The sequence below is a fragment of the Rhea americana genome, unplaced genomic scaffold (assembly GCF_003343005.1).
Source record: "Rhea americana isolate MKP2758 unplaced genomic scaffold, rheAme1 scaffold_56, whole genome shotgun sequence".
Classification (NCBI taxonomy): Eukaryota; Metazoa; Chordata; class Aves; order Rheiformes; family Rheidae; genus Rhea; species Rhea americana.
The window spans coordinates 320,434-333,312 of NW_028186712.1; the positions used below are offsets into that span (position 1 = coordinate 320,434).

The 12,879-nt window shown below is 33.8% G+C and overlaps 1 protein-coding gene across 2 annotated transcripts in view; it reads left to right on the forward strand.

The window, feature by feature from the left end:
- The window catches only part of GBE1 (1,4-alpha-glucan branching enzyme 1), a 147,956-nt gene that overhangs the window by 70,650 nt on the left and 64,427 nt on the right, over window positions 1-12,879 (forward strand). For both annotated transcript variants that reach the window (XM_085318906.1, XM_085318908.1), the window contains exons 8-9: window positions 10,760-10,875; window positions 11,125-11,252. In XM_085318906.1, the coding sequence (XP_085175032.1) occupies window positions 10,760-10,875; window positions 11,125-11,252 (244 nt within the window). The remainder of the gene's footprint in view (window positions 1-10,759; window positions 10,876-11,124; window positions 11,253-12,879) is intronic.

Consider the following 12,879-nt stretch of genomic DNA (forward strand, 5'->3'; position numbering starts at 1 on the left):
GGTAGACTTTTAGTCAATAAAATGTGGACAGCAGAGACTTCAAGGGTTCAGTATGTCATTCTCTGCAAGACTAAAGTGTATATACATGGAGATATATATTCAGATGGTATCTTGCCAAATAAAATTCTAGAATGAGAAATGCAAGGGTCACCTCCTTTTCAGACTTCTATATATTATAGTAATTATTTGTTCATTATGAGATTGGTTTGCTGTCCTTAAAGCTGAGGAAGCAGGTGGCACAATTAATTACTTGAAATCTAATGTTTTGGTTTTGGCTTTTCAGGCTAATTACCTCTTTAAAAAGCTGTTGATCTTTTAATACCACATGGACACTGAAGAGTCAATTGAAAAGATTTCATTACTGTTCTCCTGGAGCCCTCTTTACTTAATTCTTTCTGTTACCACAGTTTCCATTGTTCAATAGAAACTATTGCTCACTGCATCTGTAAATGACTTATCAATTATCAATCCACTTAATTTTTGGAAGACTGGAGTCTTAATGATGTATTTTTATGTATTTAGCTCTGACTTTCTCAGAGTTGAAACAGAAGTCTGGACTTCTTGCATCAACTTCTTTTATACTCTTTTGGGGAGTTTCTAAGATCTTCTGTTTTAAGATTTACCCTTACTTCTGTTGTACTTCAAGCTTTTTTTTTTTTTTTTTAATTTCTCTGTCTTTTTCCCCCTCCCCCCCCAAATATAGTGCCTTAGAGTGAAGAGTTTTATTTCTTCACTCTATAAATGTCTTACTGTTCCTCTTTTTTCCTAGCTCTGGTGGTGTTTTCTGGGGAAGGTTGAGTACAATGGTCAATTTAAGAGCAGTTAGGCTTAATTAAAAGTGCATCTAGTGTGGAGCAGTAAACAACTTAGAAGTGTTTGAGATCTCAGTTCAGTTTTGGAAGCTGTGGATCACATTAAATTGAAGATGTTAAATTTAGATTGTAAAATTTGAATGGTGTTCAAAAATACTCTGGAATGTGGCTGTAGTTGCATGCAGAACAACAACTTTTGCTTGTTAATCTGTGAGGATGATTATGTGAATAAATTTAATATTAAGTACTTTGGGATGAAAATAATTTTTAAATATTTACGGAAAGTTCTTGAAGTTTCCTTTTAGTGTATATTTTACTTATGTAGAACATGTTTGGGCACTAATATCTTAATTATATTTGAAATCTACATATCTATTATCAACAATTCTGAAGGCCTTTTATTTTTGAGATATTTCTTATTTTAAAGTGTGTGTGTGTGTGTTCTAGAGGCTCTGTTAAAAGTACAGATAATTATCTTCAGTACTTACGTTTTCTTTTTCCTGTTTACTTAGGGAAACCCTCTGGGGGGGGGGAAAAACACATTAAGAATGTTAAATTTCATTAGAATAAGTACCTGCTTTGCCTCTAAGGCTATTTTTACGTTTGCGTTCCTTAGGATGTAACCTTTACTGAGCAATACTTGAGTTACTACTTCAATTTTTAAGGCAAAAAAATGAATGTAGTTTTTGATACTCTTTAGTTTACTCCACCAGATACAGATAGGACTAAGCTGAAAAATTAGTGCAGAACACTCTGCTGCTTACTAGATGCTATAAACCTATATATAGTCATATTTCTTTTAAGCAGAGTTTTTGTTCTTTTATTTTCTTGGAATTTTTTTTTCTTTTGTGCAAATGACATTTTGGTAAAGTTATGTGACTGTATTTATATAATATATAAACATGTATAATTCATTGGCAAAAAAAACCCAGATAATTAATGGAGAATTTGACCTACTGAATTAAACCCATTTGGATCTTTCTGAAATGTTGATTAAACATTAAGCATCTGAAAATTGAGAAGTGTAGAGAAAAGAAAACGATCTTCTGACCCATGCATCAGGATCTTGCACTTGCCTTTTGCATGGATGACCCCAGATCTGGCAGTTGCCTAAGAAAATTTGTCTTTATGTGTAAATCTCATTTAAACAGTTTTCAGATAACTTAAGTCAGTGTTTCTGACTGTTGTATGTTTCCATGTGTATGCTAGGTACAGCTAGATTGATCTGGAATTAGATGCACAGACAAGTGTCATACCAGTATTTAGAGTGGTGTTCTCACTGTACATCCTTGGTCTTTCTGTCCATTGCCTTTACTAGAGCTTTAGAGAAATCAACTGTTAAGAACACACAGCAGTGTGTCCCTCGGGTCAATAATCATCCCAATGGGAGAACCTGTAAAATGGAAAAATGATTAACCTCTATTATCTTTAATTTTCTCTAGACAGAATGTTAGATTGTTTATCCTTATTCATCTAATGTATGTTTGTTTGTGTCAGAGCTAAGGTAAGGCTTCAAAATCTCTATCCACACTACCTCTATGCCCTTACTGATATAAATACCTATTCAAAATAAGACTAAATGAATGGAGTAAAGAGTCTGTAACAAACTCCTGAATAAGACTCTTCCTGGGACTGCTCATCTACACAGCAGCAGTAGTGTAGACCTCAGTAAAGAACACACTACATTACCAGAATATTGCAATTTTGAATAGTTGAGGATAGAGAGAGCTCATACTGAAATGACAGCACTAATACAAGGTGACATTTGAAAACTGTTTCCTTTTGAAGATTTATGATGGGTTTTAGAGAATATGAGATTAGATGCTGTTATATATGCTGTCAGCACTTTTAAAGTAGTGATATGGAATGGATCTATACCATAGTTGGCCTTTTYTTTTACAGTTTTTTTTTTTTTTTTTTAACTATTTTTTCCCAAGAGCTACTTTGGAATTGACATCTGTTTAAAAATTATCAGAATCGTTTAATGTATTTTAAGAAATGGAGTATTGATTAGTCTTGTTTTTTTAAGGTCTAAAAGAAATCAGGTTCTTGAAACTTTAACATTCTTTTTCACTTATTTCAAAATCTAGTAGTGGTCCACAAATTCTTCATTCTGCACTATGCAACTGAATTTTCTTTTCCTTCTTTCTTATTTTAAATTCTCAGGAATAATTGAATTAAGAGACTGCTCCCTTAGCCTCTTCGGTATATATCAGGATCCTCTTTCAAGATAAATTTTCACTCTGTCTGCTTTATGTTAGAAGGAAGAGGAGCATATCTTTGTAAAACCTTCAGATCTGTCTTTTGAGTCAAAGAACTTTGATCTAAATAAGGTTAAAAACACTAGATTGCACTAAAGAGCTGTTTGAGTTAGCTTCAGCTACCTTTTTGTCAACTAGATCTGCAGCACAAGTTTCTTCTGCTTTTCAGGGAGGAGAAAAAAAGGTAGCTGCATCTAGAAAATACTGATAGTTTTTAAAAGCCTCTTGCTAGTGCTTTCATTTGTCTTGAAATAAAGAAGGGTGACGTTGTTTAATAGGAAGCGTTGTTGAGTTTGTTCCCCAGTCACCTTTCATTTTGATTCTTTAGTTCCTCAGTCCCCATATTCTGTGTTTTTGAGCAAGACAGCATAACCAATACAGTGGAGAGAAAAAAGAAAAGTATTTCTGGTGCTTTCCCTTTTTAAAGTTCCATCTGTAAAAGGAAGGTGTATGGCCTAATAATAGCAAGCACTCAAAGTGATGAAAACTTTTGTCTATGACAAAAGATGTCGAGAGTACCAAAATCCATCACTGATTTGAGTAGCAGACTATTTATTCCTTATATTTCAAGACAAAAAAGATGCTTGTGAGGACCTTTCATCTTCAGTTGATCATCAGTGATCATCAGTTTGATCTTAAGGTACTTCAGAGAGGTGTGTTTTTAATGTCTCTGCTAAAGTTATATAAATGGGATGAAAATGATTGCTTCTGTTCTGAACAGTGAAAGAGTGACATAGTTCTTGATTTATTTTCAGATGTGGGAATGAGGCTATGATACTCTTATTTTTGTAATATATGAGTATGTTTACTTTTAGTAAAAGTAAAAGAAAAAATATCTAGGAAATTAGATATGAAGTTCACCTTGGAATTTATTTATTCGCCTTGCTGGCTCTTTGCCTTAGAAGCTTCTTTCTATCTGTATGTACTTTTGTGTTGGCTATCTATTTGGAAACATTCTGAGGTACTTTTAAATGGGTTGAAGATATCTGAGGTATGGATTATGCTTATGAGAAATACTGTTAGCTTTTCAAAAAGTTAAATCTTCTTGGTCTGCCTTTTTTTTCTTTTTTATGTTGAATCTCATATTGGCCTGTAAAACAATTGATTTAGAAGTTTCTTCTCCTAGTTTTCTTCAAGACTTTTTCCTAAACCAGGAAGAAGTATATCCAGATTTTTATACTAATAAATAATAGTATGGGAGATAGTCTATGCTAATAGTTCATACTACAGATAAATCTGCTTTCCAGCTTTGGAGTTGGATTTAGGATCTGTAATTTCATTGTTTTATAGAATAGAAGATAATGCAAGGTATTAATTAGATCCAGGTATTAATTAGAATGTAATTTAAGATATATGGAAAATTACATGGATGCATACTGACTACTTTGAGAGATCATCTGTGCAAATAGCTGCAACCTGATTTGTACAATGCTTCTTTGGTAAACAGATGAAGGCTAGATTTTAGAGGAAGAGAATCTATATATACCTTGTTAGGTCTTACTATGTCTATAATATGCCTATATTTAAGAAATTTTCCCTAAATATTGATTGAATATATAGCAAGTTCAATAATGTGTATTGCTATTATGTTGTCTACAATATAATGAATGAACAAACTTTCTTCCTGCAAACTATTGAACTTGTGGGGCTCAGCATTAATGCTCTCAGGTGAGGTATTGTCTGATACAGAACTTGGGAAAGCTGATTGGAAAAATGGAATAGAAGATCCTCTGTATCTTCAAAGATACTGTTCTTTTAGCTATAATTATATTTTAACTATACTGGAACATTTTTGCTAGCATGTTCTGTTCGTTCTTCAGCTGGGTCCTAAGAGCTTGCAATGTCAGTCAAGGTTTTCTAAGCAAGGACTTTGTTACATGGAACAGAAGCTGGCCATGAAGTCTGTAGTCTAAGCTATTTTATTAGAGATTGAGACATTTTTCTTTTACTCTTTAGCAGGGCATGTTGGACTTTAAGAGAAGATAAAACTCTGAAAGAGATGTAACGTACAGTTACTTCTGTTATTTAATGTACTGTTTATTTGAAGTGTCATTTAAAAGATAGAGCTGCTTTGCAGAGCAGAGATGAAAGGTTAAGTCTTTTAACACTGTCATCATCTTAGCTGTACTTCAGAGGATGAATTGTCTGCTTCTAAAATTGTGAATTCTATACAGATAGCAATGTGAGCATAATCTAATCAAGTGGAACAGAAATGTCATGATATAGATCCATTTCTCTTTAAAACAAACAAAAACTCATAGAGGTTAAAGTGATAGCTGACAGTTGGCAGTTGATCATTGGCAGCAATGGGGAAGGAGAAGATGGTGAGGTAGTATTGATAATACTTTATAAAAGAGGAGAAAAATTATTGTGGGGGATAGATCTAGAACTAATATTTATTTTAAATTCAAAGGCTTCAGGAGAAGGAAAGTGGCTACTTTTACTACTGATGCAGCTGAAACAGATAAAGATATAGCTCTTTAATAATCAGGGCTCCTAGTTAAGGAAGTTCTTGAGTCAGAAGCAGTGGGTGGCTGAGAGGATTATGAACTATCCCTTTGGCTTGCCCTGATCTTGAAGTCCCTTGAGCATATCAAATTGGCCACTGTTGGAGGCAAAATATCAACCACAGGTAATCATACCTAGCAGAGAATTTCTCTATAGTTTTTGGTTTGAAGCACATGTAGTTAGCATTCATGCAGCATAAGTGACATCATTCCAGCTTTTCCTGTGAATAAAGATCTACTACTATTGAAAATATTAGTTTCATGCCTCCTTCTGTGGTTGGCAGGAATGGGTACTCTTCAAATGATGTATGCAACTTTTAAGTTCTGGCTTGGCCTCCAACTCACCTTCACAGTACAACAGCTTGAACCCTGATCAATGGGAGTGTTACTATATGGATTGTTGGTTGATGATTTATGGTGGAGGTGTTAGTATATGTTTGATCGTATTAATTTATTTTATTGATATCCAGAATACCATGGAACTTGAAGAACCTTTCAAGAATATTGCAGGTGTCTGAAAGCTTTTACTGGCTAAATGCCTTCTGCAACCGGAAGTTGTACTGTAAAAGCTCTTTAGACTACTATGTTTTCAGGATTTTTGTCAGTTATCTTATGCTTATTTAAAAATAAGAAAAATTTGGTGTATTTGGTGAGTGAGAGCTTTAGGCTCCTGTAACTTCCCACTTCTATGATAATGGTATCTGTCCAATAAGAGTAATTAGTTTTTAAGGAGGAAAGCTTACAGTAAAATAAAGAATACTATCTTGTGTATCAGATTATGTGAACAAACTTAACAGTGCAGCAATAAAATGGCATGTTCCCTTTCTGGCAGTATTGAGCTCAGACAGTCAATGCAGTCTCATAGATGCCAAGTCTGAAAAATAACTCTTGGCATATGTGCCTCTGTGGTTGATACCATGAAGAAAGTTTCTCCTCGCTTCTCTCTCTTGTTTTTGGGATTGATATGGTGGAAGTGACATGTTGCTACTGACTCCTCCTACTTGCAGCTTATAGTGTGACCCAGTAGAATAGTTCTTTTTTCTGTGCATTTTTGGCACAGTTCATTTCAGAGACAGAAATGCTGCTTGGATCTTACTCTGTGCCATGCCCTGGCTATGTTTGATCTATGCACATCTGTATCATGTTCTGCAGGTTGATGTAGAGATGTATATGTTCACATAGAATGGCTTTGTGTATAATTCTGAGTTCAGGTATAAAAAGTAGCATAGCCATGTTTAGAGAGACTTGTGCCTTTGTTAAAAGGTCAGCACCTGACCTTTTAGGTTGCTTATGGCTACAGATAACTTGGGATCTTGGCAACAGTAGCATGTAGAGGATAGTGAGCAATTACTCTGCTCCATCCATACAAAAGAGCTGGAAAGAGAGATGGTTTATTCTCTCTTTTTTTTTTTTTTTTTGTCAGATTAAGGCTATTATCCTTTCAGAGACACTAAACAGTGTCTGTAAATAACAGATTAAATGGTGTATGCTGATTAAAGACAGAAGAATGTATTTCTTGGTATGTGATCTGAATGCGTTACATATACTTGGTTCATAAAATATAGCTTAATCAGATTTACTGCAAATTAACATTATCAGACTGAGTGCCAATTTTTATAATTATTTGTAGCAATTCATTGGTGGAATATGAGCCAGTTGAATTTCCAAAAGGAGCTTAACATTTCAACAATTCAGTGCTACTGTGTGTTAAGTTAATTATACACTGAGAGTTGAAGACAAGTAAATCATCATAAATGTCTAGATTCTTATCTTCTCAGCAGTTCCACACATTTTCTTTAATGCATAATGATAAATGCAATTCTTGAACGTCAACATGAATATGATTCACATTGCACCTTCAAACTGTTTTACTTGCACTCAATATTCTGCTTTTGTCCATCATGATAAAATTTAACTGCTTTAAATTTATTATTAACTTCCAGTCAAATATTTCATATTCATCATGGATTGGAATTTACGATTCTTACAGCTAGTAATTTATTTTGCCTTTTTATTAGCTCAGAAGGAAAAAAGTAAATAAGGGTGGTGACTTAGAAGCAATTTTATAGGTTTTCTGCTGACATACTGTAGGAAAGTTGTTAAATTCCTTATCACCTTGTGAAACCAGGTCATCCAGCTAGATGTGCTCATTTCACTTTAAAAACAGATTTCTTAGTTGAAAACATGTGAGCTATTGGCCCCAAGGGGGGACCCGAGACTTCTCTCCAAAGACATTCTTTGTTTTGAGTAATGTCCTTGAAGTGAATTCTGAATTATTTAAATTTCTTGCCGTATAAATCATTCTGTTTCTTAACGATAATGCAGCATATATTTTCCTCTTAGATCATGCATGCAAAGAAAGAACTTTCTCAATTTTATGGTATGCAAAAATGTGAGTGTGTGTTAGGATATGATTTAAGATATGGCTTTTGCACAAAAGAAATTACATTCTTAATGAATGCTGTCCTGTTTCCATATCTGTTTGTAAAATTACAAAAATCTACTTTTTTAGAAATGTTTGAGTTATTGCTTGTATGGTGGATATATTTCCATTGCGGTACGATTTTGGCCTCTGCTGGGATTCTGCAAGGTTACCTCTTCTTTCTGTCAGCTTCTATTTTTAACACTGCTGCTGCCACAAACAAATTTACTTGGATGAAATTCTGAGCCTCAACATGATTTGCGTGGTATTCATATTTCAAAAAAAGTTATTCTCGTTGTTGGCTCTTGTTTTGAAGCTGTGTTGTTACCTCTTCAGAAGACAATATGGTTGCTAAGATTTTATATTATTTGTAGAAATTACATTAAAACAGTGAATTTTTCAAAGTTTAGACTGGAATCAGAGTTAAAATCTATTATTTTAATGCAGAGGTTTTCTCTTATCCCTGTTCAATTTATTGGAAAACATCTGCCATTCCTACTCAGGTTTTTGATCTAAACAATTCTCTAGCTAAACCTTTTTTCCAAGTTCATATTGTTTATTCTTATCTGTAGCACTTGCCCATGCTGAAGCCATTACAATTTTATTTTCATACTGGTTCTCCATCCTTTTTCAAAGATCTTTTTTTATGACAACCCTTTTGGAAATAATATTTACTACCAATCTTGGGACGACTTTGTGTATTTTGCAGGTGTGCAAATCAGCTTGCCATCGTAAGAACTTTAAGGTTATAAAATTAAGCATTCTATAATGAGGAAAAGTAATTCTTACATCTGGCTTGTGCTTGTGGCAATTAATCTATTTTTCTTTTATATAAAACATCACCTTAATCACATATGAGATTATAGCTACTGCTGACTTTGCTTACAATATAGAGATTACTGCATTTTGGCAGATCTGATCCTGAGTCAGAAAAAGACACAGCAAGCATTCCTTAAAAGTTGTGGTGTAAGTGAGCAGCTTGCCAGATCAGAGGAATTTTGATAGCTTGCAAGTATTTTCGACATCAGAACATTATCTGTCTTAATGGTTATTCATTGCAAATCATCTCACCTCAGAAATAATTAATATATTAGAGATTCAGTGGACAGGCTACCTAAATATCCCTAGTTTTGTTTATCTCGTCAACTGGATGATTCAGAGGAAAAAAAATGACCATATAATGCATACCTAAAAAGGTATATTGAATTGAGCCAATACATTGATAGGCATTTCAGCTTTGAAACTTTTGATTTAGTAATGTTTCTGTCTTTATACGCACAGGTATGTATGTGTGCAGTAAATACAAAGGCAAGAAGAAATATTCTAATCCCAGTGAAGTAAATAGGAGTGGACCATTTGGTGAGATCAGGATTTTACCAGCTGTTGTACCTCATAGTTTGTACCCGCTGTTGTACCCGTGCCATTATTTAGTACCACACTCTCTAGTTTTAAAGCACCTTTCATATGAGGAAGTTTCTGGGAGGAAGGATGGTAGGGAGGCTTGTTTTGTCAAAGCTGGGTTTATTCCGTGTATTGTAGTTGCCTTGTCAGTGCACGGTCTCTGAAGGCTGTTAAACAGAGTGAAATGTTCAAAGGGTCTTTTTTGCTGGTTACTGCTATCAAGTGCACAGCTGAATTTTATTAATTTCAGTAATGCTGACCAATATGTTCAGCATACCCTCTGCCCTCGCTTCCCCTCCGAGGGGGCCTGCCCTGCATGCTTCTACCTGAAGTGTCTTTCTCTCTGACTGCAAAGCTGGTAGCATGTGGGACTGTAGCTGTGCTGTGTTGGGAAATTGATTTAAGTCCAGAAATTGGTGAGAATTGAAGACATGTGGGCAAGAAAGAAAAGTTTGAAAAATGTGCAAAGTTGCTTCAGGCACGGGAGCTGCTTGGAGCCTTCCCTCGCAGAGAAAAAGGTGCACCTGGAGCAGCCAGTGCTGAGGACTCCAGAGAAAGAGGGTCATATAGCACAAGGGGCGAATGATAGGAGCAAGATCTGAAGCTTCTGAAGGTTCTGGGCGAGGAGAGGTTTTGGAGTTCAGGAAATCTTTGTTTATTTCTTGGATATGAATCTTGTTCACAAATGCCTGTATGTGCTCACTTGCTTTGGAAACACTTGTACAGTTGTGATTTCATACCTATTCTCTGTGTATTTGTTATACTCTATTAGCATTGTTCTTGATTGCAAAAAATACCTCTTCATTAGTTGGTTAGCTCTTTAAATGAGTTCTGTAATACAGTGAGTGATGTGGTGCTAGGTATCTACTGGTGACATTTCATTTTTAAATAAAGAAATAAAAGCTTTTAATCTTTTATTAAGTCTAGAAAATGCTATAAATACACAAAATACTAGTGACTAACTCTTACCTGTTAATATTTTCCTTTTATTTCTGTAAGATCTGTTCCCACAGAATGTTGTCATGTTTAGAGAGGCAAATTTAATGTGACAAATTTTGTCATTGTTAAAACATCAATGTGGATGTCTGTATAGATAATTGATAACATTTTTTCCAAAATAACATCTTGTATGTTAAAAGTAAATGCAGTAAAGGTCAGAGATTCAAGGAAGGCTTAAAGTTTTTAAGAAAGTGCCAGAAAAAAATGGGAGGGGGGGAAGACTATCATTAAATCATTAAAATGGTAAAATGTCTAGTATACTAAACCAGTGTGTATGCAAGTGAGCAACACATTGTATAAGGAAAGCTCGTTGATGCCAGGGTTTCTGAAGCTTACAAATTGTTCACATTATTTCAGTTGGGAAGTTCTGAGATTCCTTCTGTCTAATTTGAGAATGTGGATAGAAGACTATGGCTTTGATGGCTTCCGTTTTGATGGTGTTACATCTATGCTGTATCATAATCATGGGATAGGTGAGTAATTCAAGCAAGTTAAATTAAGCAGTTCTGTTGGAGCTCTACTGCTGTGGAAGTGGTAATACAAAAATTAACTGAATGCTTCAAGAATTTGCGAGATTTACTAATACTTTGTTGTACTGCTATGTGGATAGATTAGAAATTAGGAGTAAAAACATTGAGTGCTTATAAAATTGCATGATTACAAAATATCCTTGTTTGAAAATAAGAAAGTTACCTTGTCCTTTAAATTTTTTGTCTTATTAGGCACAAGATTCAGTGGTGATTACAATGAATATTTTGGCCTACATGTGGATGAAGATGCTTTGTGTTATCTGATGCTGGCCAACTATATGATTAACTTACTGCATCCAGAATGCATAACCATAGCAGAGGTAAAATCAGAGCTTACCATACTCAATGACATTAATATTGATTAGTTTTCTCTGGGATGCATATTTCCTGATAATTATTAGTCACATTTCAGGTTCTCAAGGAGTGACATGAGCTAATAAATTTTAATTAATGGACAGTTTTTGCCTCTGGGCAAAACTTGGTGGGGGATGGAAAACAATTGGAATATGCAGTTTGGGGATTTTCTTTGAGCTAATGGATCATTAAACATTCTTTTCTTCCCCTCCACCCCCTCCTTTGAATGTATAATAAAGTTTGGTTTTTATTAGTTCATTGCTGTTGCATGATAGCTATTTGTCACTAGCGATTCATGGTACTAAAAATTAAAGAGTGCCTGTACTGTTTTGCATATTTTGAATTATATTGGCATAATTGACAATTCCCCTTTATAATAAATGTGATAAATTAATAAATGTTGAATGTGTATGCTGATTTGTTTTTAGTATTAACTTTCCTCATGTTTCTAAGGAAGTAAATAGGCTATATTATTGAAGTACCTTCAGATAATTAAACTGTTTTTTTCTTTGAAAAACATTATTGGTGTGCAGAATTACTTGTAGAATAAAAGTCTAAAGCATTAAAGTTCTATTAATAAGTATCTTTTTCTTTTTTTTAAAAAAAACTGATCTGTGTTTTCTCTTATCTAAAAGAGAACAAGTAAACCTTGCGGATTTCTTTGTTGCATAGAAATGTTTATTTTTCTTTAAAAAAAAAGTTGCATCTATCTGATATCATTAGGGAGTATACAGTCTTTTAATAAAGCTCTTTGTATTATTTAAGAGTTCCACTTTCCTCTTCAGAAAACAAAATAATGCTAACTTAATTTGATATGTACAGCAAAATTATACACAAACACTACTAAAAGTTTAATGACAAGGTATTAAAAGTAGCAGCTGGTAAGCAATTACTGATAAATAAATTTAAGATAGTTTTGTTGATCTGTAGGCTTATTTCAAGTGAAACTTGTTCATTATCTAGGGAATCTTAGATTATATGTCTTCATGCTTTTTTGAGTTCAGTCTGCTCATATTACCTGCCCTAAAATTCTTTTTAAGATATGTCTTCAATTTTTCTTACTTAAGTTGAAAACTACATCTGTTTCAATATGTGATTTTTTTTATTACGGGGAGTCTGTCTACAAAACAGAGAATTGGTCAACATGCTTTGTGGTACAATCAACATGCTTTGTGGTAGAAAGAGAATTTCAAAGAAAAATTGTTGCTATAATTGGAAAGGATAAATGGCTATGATAATTTCTGATTGCCTGTAATGGAGTGAGTGCCATAGGAGGAAAAATGTCTAGCTGTAATTATAATATATTCTTTTAATTACTGATTGATAATTTTTGCAGATTTTCAATATTTTATATATTTACTGCTTTAGTAATTTCCAAAGTCTTTAGATATTAGCAACTATATGCTTATTTTTCAGTTGACCTTTCAAATAAAACTGTGATTAAAATTTGGTATAATTAGAACAAATTTTAATAAGTAAATTACATTATGCCTGAAGGTTTTAAAACAAAAAGGCAAAAAATACTCTTCTGTTGTCATTTTGTTATTTATGTGCAGCCAGTGTTGAAGAGGAACTCAAGTGTCAAGAAAAGCT